Source organism: Schistocerca nitens, chromosome 1 (genome assembly GCF_023898315.1).
Source record: "Schistocerca nitens isolate TAMUIC-IGC-003100 chromosome 1, iqSchNite1.1, whole genome shotgun sequence".
NCBI lineage: Eukaryota > Metazoa > Arthropoda > Insecta > Orthoptera > Acrididae > Schistocerca > Schistocerca nitens.
Window position 1 is genome coordinate 618,439,296 of NC_064614.1, and position 18,998 is coordinate 618,458,293.

General features: G+C 43.7%; 1 protein-coding gene across 8 annotated transcripts in view; it reads right to left on the reverse strand.

The window, feature by feature from the left end:
• The window catches only part of LOC126257182 (sodium/potassium-transporting ATPase subunit alpha), a 603,371-nt gene that overhangs the window by 172,489 nt on the left and 411,884 nt on the right, over positions 1 to 18,998 (reverse strand). For 3 of the 8 annotated variants that reach the window (XM_049955545.1, XM_049955546.1, XM_049955544.1), the window contains exon 1: positions 11,229 to 11,392. The exons of 1 other annotated variant lie outside the window; for it this stretch is intronic. In XM_049955545.1, the coding sequence (XP_049811502.1) occupies positions 11,229 to 11,243 (15 nt within the window). In that variant the 5' untranslated portion in view covers positions 11,244 to 11,392. Of the gene's footprint in view, positions 1 to 11,228; positions 11,395 to 18,998 lie in introns of those variants that run through there. 4 more of the 8 variants (XM_049955548.1, XM_049955542.1, XM_049955543.1 and 1 more) reach the window with 2 other exon arrangements.

The window sequence follows — 18,998 nt, forward strand, 5'->3', positions numbered from 1 at the left end:
TTCAATTATGATAACGATTGTTGCTAAAATCTCAGTTTCTTACTTACAGAGAGTGTTGACGGAGGGAGTGAGACAATTAGCTCCAATGTTGGCGTCGTTTATTTGACTGCTGGCCCAACCACATTAATTATGTTTCCGTAATTTACTACGGCCATGTCATGGTACTTCAGCGATTATTATTCAGTCTGATGTGGTTCTTTAAGGCCGGCACTGCTCCTGGTTTTTTTTTTCTTCGTGGACTTTGCTCTCCTGATCCCAGAGCAAGACACCACCACCGTAAACCAAGCAGCGGACGGGTGCTGTTACGCTGAAGTCATGGACTGTGCGGCTGGTCCCGGCGGAGGTTCGAGTCCTCTCTCGGGCATGTGTGTGTGTGTTTGTTCTTAGGATAATTTAGGTTAAGTTGTGTATAAGCTTAGGGACTGATGACCTTCGCAAAAATTGGTTCAAATGGCTCTGAGCACTATGGACTTAAGATCTGTGGTCATCAGTCCCCTAGAACTTAGAACTACTTAAACCTAACTAACCTAAGGACATCACAAACATCCATGCCCGAGGCAAGATTAAAACCTGAGACCGTAGCGGTCACGCGGTTCCAGACTGAAGCGCCTAGAACCGCACGGCCACACCGGCCTGCTGGCCTTAGAAGTTAAGTCCCATAAGATTTCACACACATTTGAACATTTGGGTGGTGTTATCGTGCGCATCTTTATCGGAGACGTTGTTGTCCTGGGACTACTCCGTGCAAAAACAAGTATGTCTCGTAACCGCCACGCGGCCGACGTCCTTCGATTTCGGTGTCACTAGAATGGCCACCCTCACGTTTTACCGTTTAGTTCCACTTTATTGTTTCCACAAATGACAACAAATTATAGGCAAGTCGCAGATACAGTCAGAACGACGATCGGTTTGAGAGCAAGTCCATGTATCACCCGGCCCATGAAAGGGCGTGATGTTCCATGAGCCAGTAGTCAGACTACGCCCTCACCAATCCCCCCTCCCCAGCCCATCGCTCGGCTTCTGGTAAGGCAGCTGGCAGCCAGTGGCGGTCAGTACGGAGCAACTGGGTCAGCAGCGCGCAGGCGCGCATCTGGTGGCCATGACCCAGTTCCTCCCCCTCTGCCACCTACCCACAGGCACCGCCAGTGATCACACCTACGAACGCATTGCACGCTGCGACTTGTACTTACCCATGCTCCAAGTGCCATCTATAACAGAGGTCGCTGATAACCTTTCCGTAGTTTCTTAATGACAGCTCGTTACAACCTCTTCAACGAAAATGACTACTTGTGTAAATAACAGGAAACCTACATCTGTGCCGGACGGGGGTCTGAAGTAGAGTCGCTGTGACGCGAGTCCGGAGCCTTGTCCATCGATTGCGTCTTGGTAAAATAGCCCTCCCTTATTGGATAATTCTAACACAGAGCAATTATTTTATATAATACAGCGGATATAGTCAAGTAACGAGGGACCCAGAAAAAAATGACCTTTCGATAAATAATATTTGAGAAATCCAGATACCTAGATTCTGCGATGATCTGCATGGTACAATGATCTTGCCATTGCTCAGTCAATAAGCATGTGTTTTCCCACTTTAACTTTGAACCTGAGCAACACTGTCCACGAGCGGTAGCTTTAACAAACGTAAGGAATCTCTTTGTCAGACGAACAATTTCAGGCAGAGATTGTCACAATCCGGAGAATCAAAATTACTTTCCCTACAAAGATAACATGCTTTCCTGCATTCCACAATGATAAAATGGTTACAGGCAAATATGACTGACGATCGTACTTACTGGAGTTGAAATCTGCTGACGATTCCTGGGAGGATACCTGTGGTATCGATAGCTACGATGCCTCGGCGTAGGTACAAATTCTTAGGTTGGCACTACGACACCGACGACAGCGGCCTCTAGCCGGCGCTGTGCAGCTCCACGAGCGCCGCTCCAGATTCTGCCCATTTGATCCCGAGGAGACAACCTACCAACATTGTTCATAGTGGGCGAGACACTACAGAGTTTGCCTCTGTAGCTTGTTAGCCTTCATACACCCGGCTTCGCCCCTACGTTCATCTCAGCCAAAGTTAGGTGACAGTTTATGTATTCAAGTTAATATTGTTGTGATAACAGTAGAATCACTTTAACCTATTCGCAGTAACGAGAGTTTTACCTCACCTGCTCCTCCTCGCTTCCTACATTCGGCCTACCCTTCAGTTTTACGGGAGCAGAACCATGCGCCGCCTTCCAGGCGGGATACAAAAGTACCAATTATACAGTGCGGTTAGAAACAGTCTGAAAAGCTTGTAAGGGTGTTGCAGGAATCGTTGCGCTGAGAAATAACTGTTAAGAAAAAAATTAGATAAGAGACGGTGTCGCCAGATAAGTTCTTCGTTTGGTTTCCTAAAACCGAACAGGAGAGCGATAAAAATTTGACCTGGGACGGTAGTAAGGATAAATGGCTCTGAGCACTATGGGACTTAACATCTGAGGTCATCAGTCCCCTAGAACTTAGAACTACTTAAACCTAACTAACCTAAGGACAACCCACACATCCATGCCCAAGGCAGGATTCGAACCTGCGACCGTAGCAGTCGCGCGGTTCCAGACTGAAGCGCCTAGAACCGCTCGGCCACACAGGCCGGCCCGGTAGTAAGCATAGAACCCGAGCCAAAGGCTGAGCAGTATCTTGCGCTCTCATCTATCTTAAGAGAAAAACTGCACTGATTGTATCTGGCGGGCTCTTGAATTTGCGCGCACCCGCACGACTAACTTCACGGCTAATTAACTCGGAAACGGCGCAACACATCGAATTTTTTTGCTTAACAATTATTTCTCAGCACAACCTACCCTCCAAGCTTTTCAGGCTATTTCTGACCATCCTATACATAATGAAGTCCTCCTACAATTTACCAGCAAAAATACAGCACAGAACACTAACCTGTAGGATTCGTCAAATGCGAAACTTTTTTACAAATGAAAAAAAAAAAAACCGAGATGCAGTAATAGGTTGCCGGACTTTTACATGGGAAATTGTACGCGAGATGGAAAACCTAGATCGGAGGAATCCCGCGTAAGGCTGCTATCAGCTTAGGTCAGCGGGCTGCTGCCCTCTGCAGCCATGACTCGCGAAATTCTCGCAGCTCTGTATTTCTCATCTGCTTCTGACATCATCTCTGTGGCGGCAGTCGCACTCAGCTAGGGGGCGGTAGTGACCGCGTTTCGTCATCATTGCTGGCACTGCCTGCACTCTCCGGTTCGAGGTCCACCTTCTGTACGACAGCAGCTGAAAATTGAGTTACTGAAAATCGAGTCACTCGTATCGGATCAAATGGCAACGATACTGTTATCATGCTCCGTAACTCAGCTAGCTCATCTTTCCAAATTACAAATATGTATCTCTAAGTGGCAAATTTAACCATTCTCGATGATTACGTTTGATCTCAACAATATCCACCTGTTCTTCCAAATTTCCCCTAGCGTTATTCTGAGTTCCCCACGCACTGTCGAGGGCATTCTATATAAGCAGAAGTGCGACAGGTGTGAGCCTGTTGGCTCGACACTGCACGTTATTGAGATGAAATGTTATGCCTACACGCCTTTGTAATCCTCCAGAGAATCCAGATATTAGGGAATGAAAAGACATATGGACTACCTGCAAATGCCTTGTAATGGTTGTATGTCTTCCTCTCGGTTTCGTTCTCTGAGCTTTATGCCTTGCCTAGGAACGGAAGCCCAGTCCGTTGAAAGTAAAGCGTCTAGTCCCCGTTGACAACCATGGTACCGCCTGACATACGTTTTGTGGATCAGCCTTCCCGTGTTACAACTGTTGCTGATTCCCAGTATTAGTTCACGAGAATCCTTTAGACTCCAGCAACAGTTTACTGCAATGTTTGTAAATTATGGGTTGCCTTGTTATCTATCGAAAATAAGGGAGACTTCGAAGAAATTCTGGATGACGTAACGGCTTACTTCAATAGACATAAAACATAGCAGCGACCAAAATGCATAGGAAAATACCGACTTCCTTAATGTGTAAAGTGGGCCAGATTCAAACAGCGCTCCACTGGTATCAGTCAGTGAGATGGGAACTACTATTTCTGCTTTTGGAGTACACTATGTGAATGGCACTTTGGGTATTTTTGACGTTGGATATTTTTTACCTAGAGAAGAGTATTTGAAATGTACTGCAATAGATAGTTGTTAAAAATTAAGTGGGCAGGTAAAGGAAGATGGTTCAAATGGCTTTGAGCACTATGGGACTTAACTGCTGAGGTCAGCAGTCCCCTAGAACTTAGAACTACTTAAACCTAAGTAACCTAAGGACATCACACACATCCATGCTCGAGGCAGGATTCGAACCTGCGACCGTAGCGGTCCTGCGGCTCCAGACTGTAGCGCCTAGAACCGCTCGGCCACTCCCGCCGGCAGGTAAAGGAAGAAATCAAGATTTACTGTAATGGACAAGCAAGGAAAGAAGTCTATGGAAGACCCTTATCAGAAGAAGAGACGAACTGATGGGACATCAGATGAAAACGGGAAGGCAGGGACGAAAAGAATAGTGGAAATATGATGCCACTGTCGACTGATAACTGGCGAGGAGACCAAAGCATAAACTTCTCAACCACTGACTGGACAGCAGGTATGGAATATCCTATGATGTATCTAAAAGGAGTTTCCGATCTCGGCTCTAGTCGGAAATTAGTCGTGTGTCAACGCAAGCATGTAGGCTGTGACCTTTCAACGATGGCTGGAGAGACGCTTTCTGATTGTTGTTGGTGTAAACCTACAACCACTGTACGCTTCGTTCGACGTTAGTAAATAAGACGCTCGTTAACCTTTAGGTCGACGACTGCTTGAATTTATTTGTAGGTAGCCACTTTTCCATTTGCACTTTTTTTTTTTTTTTGTCCGGTACACCAATTTCCAGCAACATACAGATCACACTGTAGCACAGGTGGTCACGTGATGGCAAGACGTGGGCGCACGCGGGCCTGTGCGGCCGCCCACGACCTTCGCACGCACGCGAGCCACACAGTCGTTGCCCGCGGTGAGCCACCGTGCCTCGGCTATAAACTCACCTCAGCTGCACCACAAACACGCCCAGTTGTCCGAGTCCACAAGTATACCAGCCGCAAATCAAATACACGTGCAAGGCAGAAGCGCCGACGCCATGCCTTGTCTGCAAGCGTTCACATCTCTTCCTGTCAGTTCCTTTCTTTTTCATAATTTGTGTAAACTTCAGTCATAAATGATTCATATATGTTTTACGTTCCTATGATATTTTCCCTAATGAGATAGCAGCCTAAACACAACGTGCCCCTTCGTACCTGAACGGTCAGTGAGTCTCCTACATGGAGCTCCGGGGTTCGATCCAACTACTGTCAACGATTTTTCCTTGTGAGAGCACTGGACGTGTTTCACTCAGCTTCATGAGGTCAACAGAACGGCTAAAGTAGCGGCTTAGTTTGCGAAGACTGACGCCAGCATTCGGGGCAGCGGTGTGTTAATGGTATGCCTGTTCTACCATTCAGTTACCTGTTTGGCAGAGGCCTCACTTATTCACAAATGTCTTGGACGGTTTTGGTGGATTTTGCAATTAGCCAACTTCCCCTTTTTTCTTAAAAAAAGTCAAGGTTAAGTCGTCACGACTAGAAGATGCTGGTTTTGATGATTCATTAGAGTCGAATCCGGTAACTGTCAAATCCATCAAAGACAATCAAGATTTTTGTGAATAAAAGTGTGTTTCGAACAGATCGTGTGCTCCAGTTTGACAATATCAAATTTCAGAGGCTGATGTAGCGGGCAGTCGGCAACATCGTTTGGCTCGCCAGGTTGACGGCCGAATTACGTAATGGTGTTCCCGACAGAAGAGCGTCCGAAAAAAATTTAAGTTTGAAACAAAATTGTTTTTGACAGCGTTGAACACTGCTGTGATACCTATCTGTATCTACCTTTCATTCCAAACCTGTCATAAACAGCCAACTTCGGGATGCAGGTTTGAGTAAAACCGTGGAGATTGCATAAACAACTCTCTAGCTCACGAGATGACTGGCGCGCACCGAACACGAAAGCAAATTCTGACAATATTGGCAGTGGTTACCAACGACCGACGGGGCACTCCGAGCCAATTTACTATATATCTGAAAACCATTCAGCGCTACTGCACACTACCAAAACCGGAATATGGGAGAATCTTCTCCAACAATTCTGCCGAGAGCTCTCGAAACATCTATCCAATGGAATCTACAATACATGTTCGCTAAGATATACAGTTTCATAGAGGTATCTACACACATTAAGCACAATCACAATCTTGTGACTACAGAGTACAGCCACAAATGTAATTGGGCATTGCTCTTATTACCAGGTTATATGAACTATATCGTTCTTTTCAACTATAACTGGAAAAGATTGCTCACGCTATACCAGTAAGTCTCATCTGTTGCATGAGATCTTTGAAGTCGACTGAAGCAGCTGCGTCAGTTTATGAATTTCACTAGAATCGACTTTGCCGTTCTTCGCACTTTATGTTCTCTACCCAGCTGCAGCATCTCTTGCGCAGGAAATAAATATTTTTATTATTTCATTCCACCTGATAAACTGGCAATTGGCAATATTGATTTTGTGAGCACCAAGATAAATAATTTTGTCCAACCATTTGCTGCTATAAAGAGAGTAGCCCCAAATCGATAACATTTCACAGATGACACCAAGTTTAATTCAGCCAACTTCCTTGTGCAATTTGGCTTCCTATTTTTGCTTATCATTCACTTTCGTTTGAGGCTTATTATTAATTTCCCACTTATTGTTCAGGTATGTCAAATCTGTTTGATCCGGATTTTGGTACCTTTTTATTACTTTTGTCCGGTAGGCGATGTACGTTAGATTGCCTGTTGGGGGACACGGCACAAGCGCGGAGACAGTAGAGGTGTAACTAGACGGGTGCCGAGGTCTGCAATGCAGACTGCGTGCACGTCCCGGAGCACGCCCGTCCGTGTGTTTTGTCTACGTAGGCGCTCGCTGGCGAAGTCGTGGAACGTGCAAGGTCGGTACCGCCAAGTCGAGAACTCACTGTAACTCTCTTTCGGGAATGTAGCACCGTGAGACGGAGGCAATTCCAATAATCCACTACCCGCCATTCGCTTTCCGGTGAAGCAGGGAATGATTATTGCGTGCGGCACTAAGAAATTGTAAATGCGCGATAATAAAGAACTTCCTTGATCGGTGGGCAGTTTACAACACCAGCACGCTAATTATTTATTTGTAATTCCTTCGGTTCAAATGGTTCAAATGGCTCTGAGCACTATGGGACTCAACTGCTGAGGTCATAAGTCCCCTAGAACTTAGAACTACTTAAACCTAACTAACCTAAGGACAACACACACATCCATGCCCGAGGCAGGATTCGAACCTGCGACCGTAGCGATCGCGCGGTTCCAGACTGTAGCGCCAGAACCGCTCGGCCACCAGCGGCCGGCATAATTCCTTCGGCGATGGACAAGAATTATATCTGCGCCATGAGCTCGTAGAGTAGTCTGACCACCGTGGTATGTTCCAATGAAGGTTCAAGCGGTCGGTAGAATGTCGAGGTCGCTAAATCCTAAATCTTCATCATTGTAACGGGGAGGTATAGTAGCTGAAATTGATTCTTGAATTAATTATTGCATTGCGGAAATCCTTGTTGTGTAATCTACCCCTGGAAGATCACTAAATGGGAAAGGGCGTGTAGTGCAGTTGAGAAGGGTAATTATGCAACGAGCACCTGTCGGGTGTATTATTTCTTTACTATTTTGTGAACTTTCGGATCTGTATCAGGAAGGTAACGAAAGGCAAGAGTAACTTTAGTGAAGAATAAGGCATGGTGTTGCACAGTGACTGCCGCGTGCTGGAGGCAAGAGAAACAGTTATACTGTCTTGTTAGAACCGTACATCCTATACATAGACAAAGCTTAAGACGAGATGATTTTGAGTCATATAAATGGCGCTTCTTTCGTCTTTCTGATTACTGTATTGTGTTTGTTATTAGTTATGTCCAGTACGAAGGGTTTGAAGAATCGTAGCCTGCGACTGTTATCGTAAACCACACAAAAATCCCACGAATTTGGAAGTATCCTATTGACTCTACGACTGGTTGGAAGACAGTAAATACTTGCTACTCACTGTTCTTACTTCGATGCGTGAAAAAAGGACTGTCTCTATGCTACAGGCCAAGATATCGTAAAAACAATTAGAGAACCTGTATACTCGTGGTAGTAGCTCATTGAAATTCCAGGTATGCAGATGAAAGGTACGCGTGTCAGACTGAAAAACTGAGTAAGAAACCAATTTGCCCTTCGTATTATTAACGAGTGTTTCAACCCTAAAGACGCGACCATCGCATCTTCCATCTACATCCATACTCCGCAAGCCACCTGACGGTGTGTGGTGGAGGGTACCTTGGGAACCTCTATCGTTTCTCCCTTCTATTCCAGCCTCGCATTGTTCGTGGAAAGAAGGATTGTCGGTAGATGATAGATAATCATCTCCGTAACGGTTTCGCGATTACTAAATGATCCTGTAACGAAGCGCGCTGCTCTCCGTTGGATCTTCTCTATCTCTTCTATCAACTCCATCTGGTACGGATCCCACACTGGTGAGCAATATTCAAGCAGTGGGCGGACAAGTGTACTGTAACCTACTTCCTTTGTTTTCGGATTGCATTTCCTTAGGATTCTTCTAATGAATCTCAGTCTGGCATCCTCTTTACCGACGATCAACCTTACATGATCATTCCGTCTTAAATCACTCCTAATACCTACTCCCAGATAATTCACGGAATCAACTGCTTCCAGTTGCTGACCTGCTATATTGTAGCTAAATGATAAGGGATCTTTCTTTCTATGTATTCGCAGCACATTACACTTGTCTACATTGAGATTCAATTGCCATTCCCTGCACCATGCGTCAATTCGCTGCAGATCCTCCTGCATTTCATTACAATTTTCCACTGTTACAACCTCTCGATATACCACAGCATCATCCGCAAAAACCCTCAGTGAACTTCCGATGTCATCCACAAGGTCATTTATGTAAATTGTGAATAGCAACGGTCCTACGACACTCCCCTGCGGCACACCTGAAATCACTCTTACTTCGGAAGACTTCTCTCCACTGAGAATGACATGCTGCGTTCTGTTATCTAGGAACTCTTCAATCCAATCACACAATTCTTTTAAGCGTTCTCCACATCAGAGGCACTTAAGTTTGTACTCGGACTTCAGTACTGGTGCCAACAATGCTCTCTAGCGTGGGTGTGCGGACCCTCAGGAAGGCGACCTTGCGCCCCGCTGGGTTGCGCCACTGCAGAGCCGGGAGGTGGCGTAACGCCCTCAGGATGTGCCCGCTGCCCCTCCCGACACGACCTCGTTCAATCCAGCCGCTCGTCTGTCAGGACCGGCCTGCAATCGCCACCCACCGGCGCCGCTTAGAATGCTCCAACAATCTTCGGAGAGGCTACTTTACTGATACTGTAAACCAGACCATCTTCCGGCAATCAGGAATTTCACTGAGGGTGCAGTTGGCATTGTCAAAAGAAACAAGAAGAGAAAAAAAATGCTTCAACTTCACATAGTGATACGAGTACTGAATCATTGAATAAATAATACTTTATGTTACTTCAGTAGTTCTCAAAACAGGTAACAGCAGTTAAGGGATCTCTCGTGTCCGTCACTCTTATCTATCCTCCTATAAAGATACCACAGTTTATAAAAGGATTATACATGTGTTCGTAATTTTCCACTCTCTTTATTTCAACCATATCGTTCTGTTGCGCAAGTTTCATTTCGTAACTCAGCTAGAGGGGAAATCTTCGTATTCATTAAGCGAAGTTGTGTGCTGTTCTATTAATTCAGAGCTTACACTACTCCACTAATTACTGGGAGCAGTCGGCACTAAATGTTTTATATTACTCTGATTTATAGATTATGTTCTTTGAGTTTTCGAGTGGTTGAATGAGCTCATGGAGAACATCATCAATAGATGTTCTTTCGCTTACGCTTATCGTGCTACTGTCTACGGATTCTGTTGACCAATACGTGCGTATTCTCACCGGACATATACTGCACATCATTTCACGAGTAATCCAGTACTCCCATTCCGCTTGTACTATAACATCAAACAGAAATAATTACAGAAACTTTCCGTGTAACATAATGCCAAGAAATTATTTCTGGCAATCTAGTTAAAGTCGCCGAGAATTCCTTCTCTGTCACATTATTTTCGACAGCAATCATACGAATAAAAAAAACACCTGTGTTCGATCTGTTTATTAAGCAAGTAGCGGCGCTTGCGCAGAACGCAATCGATATTTCTCAGTTCGACATACCCGCGACCTCTAGCGGCTGTTCTCGGCGTGAGGGCGTCAGCAAGGTGCTTCACGGCATAAACCGAACGCCAGTCGGTGAAATGTGCGCATTCGCAATGCAACGAAAAGACTATACTCTGAGCTGAGAACTGAAACTGCTGTCGTGAGCGATTATATGGCGAAGAGAAAAAGTTTAATTCTGCTTTCTCTTGGCAAAGTCGCAAAAATTGCGGTACTTAACTTTTTAAAACAATGTACCTGATGTTAGTGGGCACACATCTCGCAGGCGCACCTTCGTCTTGAAGCTGCTACTTCTGTAAGACATTTACTGCGATACGAAGAGTACCTACTATGCCATATCGTCTAAGAGACTACTGAGATTTTACACTCACGAAAACAAACTTTTTGCCCATCGCACGACACACTGAACTTACCGCCTTTCACGTCAGTAGTTTTACGTAAAAGTGTTCACAGATATACTTAATAATGCAATGAAATGTTGAACTTTTACCATAGTGCTGTAAATCTTCTCGACTTCGAAAAGAAGACAATCAAAGCCTCCAGCCTGAAGCTGGGGATGTTGAACGTAGTTTGCTTCTCAGCTGGCTCTGATGCAGCAGGAAACGCTGGGCTGCTGCCGACTTCTTGCCTATGTTCTACTACACATCGCAGAAGCTAACCTCAAAATAACGTCGCTACACAGAAAAGCATTATCTCATATTTAGCTCTACATTCGAAGCTATTCTGGACTGCAACACAAAGCGTCTAGAGCAGGGAGGGAACAAATACGCATCGGAACACTTTTTACTGCTGGCATCCAACGTGCAGTTCTGCAGGATGTCCGACGATCACACAGGCCTTGCTCCTAGGCAGCTATGGCGACTAACCTTATCGGCAGGCATGTTGCTGTTGTTTGTCCCAGGCGCTGGGCACAGGCACTACCGTAAGAACTTTACTCCTTCTGCGTCCCGAGGTGTCTGTCCGATGTTCTCTGGCTGCACTCACTAAACTGTACCGCCCTGCTCCCAGGCGAGAACTGAGACCCTGCGACAAGTCCACTTTATTGAGCGGGAGCTATCCGACGTTGACGTCACACTGCGTCACGGCAATGGCCGCCGCTATTCGGCTGTCGCCGGAAGCATTCGGGTGTTCTCGGTAGCCCCGATTCGGCGGCGCTTTCGCGCTGGAGCTTCCTGCAGATAGCGCAGCAGCCACACGTTTATCTGTAAGCTCACTGCAATTCTGCACGGATGTCTGATGTATCGGCTTGACACCGTGCCTTTTTTCCCGCTCTAGTGTCTTCTGCCCGCTTTCTGCTTTCGTTTATCTGCTTCTTGCCTAAACGTGTGCGTGAAGCTTAAAACCTTTAATGAATGTGAATCTTACCGCTTCAGCGTGGAATTTCGTTCAGTTCTACACCTCCCGTTCGAAGATTATTGTAAAGCGCCCAGTACTCAAACTAAGACGAAATGCTGGACGTGGAGAATTACGCGATTCATTGATGGAAATCTGGCCACATAACATTGCAACATACATTTCACACTAAGTCTTTTACCGTCGTGTTCGTCTGATATGGATCGTGTGCAAATACTTGAGCGTATTGTGTTAAAATTTCTTCATTTTAATTGTACCTCACCAGTAAGGTAATTTGTATCGCTTTCCTGTTCCATTTTCGTATTTCACACCGTCAGCCGCTGCAATTCAGCACCAGCAGCAACGAATCTACGGTATTTCCGAGCCGGGGGCAAGAACCCCTCCAGAGTTTGAAATAAGACGTTAAAAATTTAAAAGAAAATCTATTTTCTAAAATATATTCATTTTGTAGTGCACATCTTTCTGAAGAGTTTGGTACCGGTATGTAAAACGAATATGTTCGAGGAAATGTACGATATGTTATTTGGTGTTAAGTGTGCCAAAGTGCAGCGCAACTCGTCTTCATATAGCATTCTTATAGTGCACTCACTGTACTTCGCTATGCGGAATTCAAATGTGTATATTCTGTAATGAAAGCCATCAAGCCTCTTCTGCTTCCAGTCAGCCGGTTTGACATCTTACCCCTCTTAAAGAAAAATAAAAAGCTCACAATTAGTACCGGGTGGGTTTATTTGTGACCGGGAGAATAAGAACTCTTTCCCTCTTTGTCCTTTTTTCAGTTCCAAATATAGACACATAACTTGTCATCAGTAAAGACGAGAGACAAGCAAGACATTACGGTACACATTTCTTCAATCCTTAGGTCCTAGTACTTTTTTCTCTCGAATCTTGCTACAGCTTTACATTGAGTACTTTCCTTCCTGCGAAAGAATCTCTTATTTCATCAAAGTTTGTCAAACGTTTTGCTAAATGAAAAATCAAAATGTCGTTGTCTAATACTGAAAAAGCTGTTAATACGCATAGTGCCCAAGACTGTTGAGGTTTCGCGATATGATTACGTTTATTTTCCTACTGTCTGCTAGAAAAAACGAAATAGACCTTTCTAATATTGCAGCAGTTTTAATACACGTCAAATAAGAGAGACTGTTTTGGCAGAAACGATCATTTTTATGTACCTGATTTACGCAGTACCAATATCAAATAAGCAAAAAGTTTTGTTAGGAACTAGTCTCACATTTCATTCATATGCTCCAGTTTCCTAAGCATGAGATCGAAAAGTAATAGTAGTACGTAATTTTTCTATAAACTTGGAATCGTCAAATTCTTCCATATATTTTGTGTGATGTCCCCGTTTCTTCTCCTTCTTCGATCTAAAAAAACAATCTTGTCACACTAATTCTGTAAGTATTCCCGACACTGTCAAAATTTGTTTTCCGGTTAACTTCACTAACCCAGCCAGAATCACCAGTTCAGTTATCACGCGTTTATTCTCCGGTTAGGCGTTATTACGTGTTCGTACAAAGCGTTTCTCGCGCTATTCCGAGAACGTGCTATCCCGAGAATAGAATTAAGTGGCTGCCAAACGGGGAATTTTTTTATTTCTAGAAGCGACGGGGATTCCCCTCGCAGAGACATCACGTACGTCGAACATCCCTCTCAGGGTTACATAATTCGTTTGAGGATCCTGGTACAGGACCTATCTGTAGCTAGCCTTGTGGCGAAATCCCTCCAGAAAAGAGCAAACATAAACTTCAAATTGCGGAGGAGTCTCTTACGTAATTTAGTTACAGCGTTACTTATTCTCAAGTAGAAATTTCACTCGCCCTGGGAATGCTGAACATAGGTACTTCTAAGCTGTTCGCATACTGGTGCGAGGAGTGATATTAGATGCCAGTAGCGTGCTACGAAAAAAAAAAAAAAAAAAAAGAATCACTCGAGGTCAACCACAAACGAGTGTCTCGCGTGCTGCTTCCTCCTCTCGTTCCAGGAACCAGTCGATCCATTCTCCAGACATCGCACAGTCTCTTGCAGAGTGACAAGACACTGCGCATTCTAGTAACAGAGAACTTCATTCGCTGTCGTCGTCGTAACTTAGTTGTGTAACACGTTTTTTGTTTCTACTCAAAGAAGGGAATAATCGACCGTTGTTCACGAAACAAAGACGGCGCCGCTTAACTTCGTCGTGATGACGAAGGATTCCGCTGTAGAGTGTATGTCTCTGTCATTGACAATAGGATGTCATTTTCAATAGAACGTGAATGGTAGGCGCTGTGCTTTAAACTGCTTTAGTCACATGCATGATGGTTAACTGAATGTCCCACAGCACATATTCAGAACAAACTTTATGAGGTGGAATGCTTCGTTTTGAGGTAATTACAAAAATTTGGTAAAATGTTATGTATCTCTACCCGCGCATACTTTTTTCTAATCAGTTAGTTATGTTACAGAAGGACAAGGAAAAGCAGCAGTAATCCGCCTCCCTTAAAATGAAAGAAATAATCGATCACAAATTCCATACAACGCTTACAGTTATATTTATTAGATATTTCCACATTTGTCTACCTGTACAGTGTTTTCCGTCGATAGCTTGAGTCTGGATTAAGGCAGTTGCATATGAATGACTCAGCACACATCGTACCTACCTGATTACCTTGATCTAGTAACGATTTTAAACAGATCCTTTCCTCACGCTAGGTGCTACGCCTTCCTGCCCACTTCAAGGCTGGAATCATACCTTCAGTTTCTTCATTTACATCTTTATCCTCTTTTCAGTTCCAAGTATAGACAAATAACTTGTTATTAGCTCACGTATTTTTAATGTCGGTGTTCCTCAGAAATCCAGGATCTTTTTAATAATGCTGTTGTGCAGGCAATTTCATGTACATACAACTATAACAGAGGATGCATCAAGATATAGGAGCTAACAAATTCTTGTTTTCGTTGGACATGTCAACTGGCAACTCAGCGGCGTATGAAGGTAGACTAACGTATCAACGTAGTTATCGCATCAATGGAACGATTTTATTTCTCGTAAACACAAAATATTTCTGCAGATAGAAACTATGAAGTACTATGCTGCACAGAATAGTTTATCAATTTAGCGATCGCGTGGTCAGATTATTTACCTATGAGATTACCGCAAATAAGGTCAGGAAGCGTACAGTTCGTGGTCAGTACTATCTTGGAACTAAATATCCATTTACTGACGTCTCTGCACTGGAAATAACATTACAGGTGTTCTTCTTGATGTACTAACTCATTAAAACGATATTGTCGTTGCAGCTGCGAAGCACTATTTTTACGACTTACAGAAACATGGTCTGACTTTGACCTCACGAATCTTATATGAGGCGGAAAATCTCGTGACTTTAGCTAGAGGTAATCAAGGCTTTCTACAGACGCATTGCAGTTTAACTTGCTCAGTAGTTCCAGAAGGAAACGTACCCGACGAGATGTCCCACGCGTTGTTGTTCTCCGTGGACTTTCAGTGCCTTCCGTTAATCTGATGTTCTACGGATATTGAGTTCTCACGCGGAGTTTCATAACGTATGAGGCACTATTGTACGGTCTGTTCCTTCCGCACACGATTCGTGAGTTTCTGTCAGTGTACAGAAAGCGTCCTATTGATAAGCCCAGTGTTGATGCTATGTTGCAGAGATTGTATGTATCCCTTAGAGGCCAACCCGGATACAAGCTCGGGTACCCGAAGTACGAGATAAGAATACCTTCTGATTATCAAATGGAATGACATAATGTCTACCTAGAATCAGAGGCCCTGTTCTATGTTCGCAGGCGAAGAGAGAATCGAAGATAAATGGACAATTGGCACTTCAGTGAGTGACAAAAAGAGGGAAAGAAAATGGAGTGTAAATCTGCAGTTGAAGCCTAGTAGTTGATGAAAAGAGAGAGAGAGAGAGAGAGAGAGAGAGAGAGAGAGAGCACAGAGTAGAAAACACCGAGCTTTTTGTCAATACGATGATATATTTACTGTTACTTCCGTGACACTCGCAGATGGCTGTTCTTTATCTCCTGTTCTGTTTGGTAGAGAATAGTTGATGACTACAAACGAGATCAACACGAGACTCACGATTATGTCTATGGAAATTTGTGCAAACGCCTGTCACATGCTTTCGGAAATCCTTGTCCTGCTGAAGAGATTTTAGCAACTGCGATGGTACAGTAGTACTGTGAGGCAGTAAGCAAGATAGAATAAACTGGGTATCTGTCAAATAATCTCTCTTCCTTACAAGATCAGTGTGTAGAGCGAGAACACATGGTTGTCACCTAGGCATGTGGAAGTTACAGAGGCAGGTTGCTAACATTTGAGATGGACTTTGGGAAACTACTATTGGTTCACGTCACGAACGATAGAACGAGACAAATATCGCAACTTGGTAGTAAGATCCCCCTTTATCAAAGAAACTAATCGATCGTTTTAACACGAAAAGTAATCACAGTGTTGAACACCGTCCAGAGGAACATTAAAGACGAACTACTGCAAAATAGCTGATTGGTTTGATGTTTGTGAAAGGGGAATCAAACCCGAGGAATATCAGATAGTCTGACTGTGAAGCGAGGAGCTGAAGCTACCGAAACGTTTCTGACTGATGGTGACAGGTTGTAAGACGCTTAGTCATAAAGCTTTCATTATCATCACCAAAAATTAAGCTGTGGTCACGAAACTTCGTGCTAATGTTAGTCCTTGAAAAGGAAAAGAGTATATTAAAAATGTCGTTCCACAAAACTTACCACCAATATCCTTCACTGAATTGATAAAATTATGAAAATTCTAAAAAAAAGTACATGTGGTGTTTATGGAGTTTCAAACAGAATTCTGAAAAGTTGTTCCAACTTAATAAGTAATGTCCTTGATGATATGTGCCATGCGTCCCTGGCACCAGAAACTTTTTCCAGACAGGTTAAAATATGCAAATGTTAAACCTATTTATAAGAAAGGTAACAAGACAGACTTAAACAATTATTGTCAAATTTCCTTATTGACATTCTTTTCCAAAATATTCGAAAAAGTAATTTACTCGAGAGTAGTCTCATACTTAAATGGAAACAATTTACTTAGCATATCACAGTCTGAATTCCAGAAAGGGTGCTATTGAACTTTTTATACTTTCACTCATCAAGCAGTGCAAGCATTAAATAATAAAATATAGCCAGCTAGTGTTTTTTGTGATCTTTCCAGGACGTTTGATTGCGTAAATGATGTTATTCTCTTAGAAAACCTAAGATTTTATGTAATTAATGGTTTCATAGACAGATGGTTTGAATCATACTTAACAAACAGAATGCAAAAGGTTGTGCTGAATGATTCAGATAATGTTGGAAGGGTAGAAAATCTTAGTGACTGGGGAGAAATCACAAACGGAGTCTCAAAGGGTTCAATTTTGAGTCCGCTCCTGTTCTTTGTATATGTTAATGACTATTACGTTATGTAACATTCAACAAGCAACTGGTATTTTTGCAGACGATATAAGTGTCATAATAAATACCATTAGAGAGGAAAAAAATGAAAGATAGAAAGAAAGGAGGGCAGATGATATTTTCCAAAGAACAATAATGTGATTCTCAGAAGTATGAACTCTCACTAAATTTTGAAAAAAACACTATTTTCAGTTTTGTACAATTATAGAGTCATAGCAACACTGTGTACCACATGAGCAGGGACCAGCAAACAGTGAAGAATGCCCCAAATTTTTTGGTGTACATATTACAGACCCTCTCAAACAATTAAGTTCAGCTACTTTTCCTCCTCGTATAATGGCAAATCTATGCTCCTATGACAGTTTCTCCTGACAAGCACAATCTCTTAATGCCACACCATGGAAACCACCACGAACATGCAGTACCACCTTTACCGTTGATTTATGGGTCTTAACCATTTACTGCCGTCCTGGTGTGCATTGAAATTCCATTGCCGCAGTACCGTAGCACACCGCTAAAGGAACCAAAGCAGAATGGCACAGCCCATTGATAACGTGATAGTGCCCTGACTGATATTCGATATTTGCTGCAACAGACCATGCTGAGGTGGTGGAAATGTACGGCAGCAACGCACCATCATAAGCCACGGCACTCAGGCGGCGCGGACGCCTACAGTGGGGTCTAAATGACGAAGAACGAATTGGCAGACCTTCTCCCCTTGAAGAACCGGGAATCGCGAGAGAAGTGGAACCCTACTAATCTAAGACCAGCGTATCACAATCGAGTCGGTAGTGGTAAAAGAGGAAATCGGTGATGGATCAGTTCTGAACACCCTGCACGACATTTGGACATTGCTTAGGTCGTCGCCCACTGGTTTCCGCGACTCTTCGCACCAATTCCAAAAGACCGCCGATTGAGGCAACAGCGGAAATGTTCCAGATGTGTCAGGCCAATCAAAATGACTTCTTTAGCTACCTAACACCATGGGCGAGTGCTGCGTGTATCACTGTGACCTCGAGACAAGGGAGGACAGCAAGCCCTGTGAACTGTGGATTCACCACATCCAAAAAAGGCAAAAACACACCCATCACTGAGAAAACGCTTGCTGGTGTGGTGCTAATGCATTAGGCTCGTAAGGGGCAAACCTTCACAATTTCATACTATAGAAAAATCCTGACTAGGTTATGGGGTCTGTCAAGACGAAGCATAGCAGGAAACTGTCCAAAAGGGTGTCCACGAGAACGCCCCAGCTCACTCCGCACACGCCACAGTCGCAAATGATCCATCTTTGGGATATCATATTTTACCTCAACTCTGTATTCTCCTGTCATGTCACCCAGTCACTTCTAATCTCGTCAAGTGAAGGGAACCATTGCTTGGTCAGCATTTTCAAAATTATGGGGTGTAACTTTTCCTGAACTGCTTCTACAACCAAGTTCTGCGACGATTCATCCATTGTACATAAAAAATTGTCGAATTGAACGGTGAACATGAAGAAAAAAACCGTCACAAATTTCATGGCCACAGTTTCATTTGTTTCCAGGTGATAATCAAAACGTTACGAGAATTCCTCATAGCGTCAGCTAGTGGAGACAGGAATCTATGACTCTTTTGATCTCTGTTTTGCAAGAACCACACGTCATTTTTTCTTCTTGTTCTTTTTCTCAGTCTTATCCCGTATCTTCACGAAGTCGGTATGATATTCTGGATTTGGCAGTGATAGTGGTAGAGGGTGGCTGGATGCCCTACATGTAGCCACACCATCCTCCACCCACTCCACCACCTCCCCTGCTGCAGTATTTGTGTAGACCTATCAATCTGCGTCTACTATTACCTCATGTGAAAGT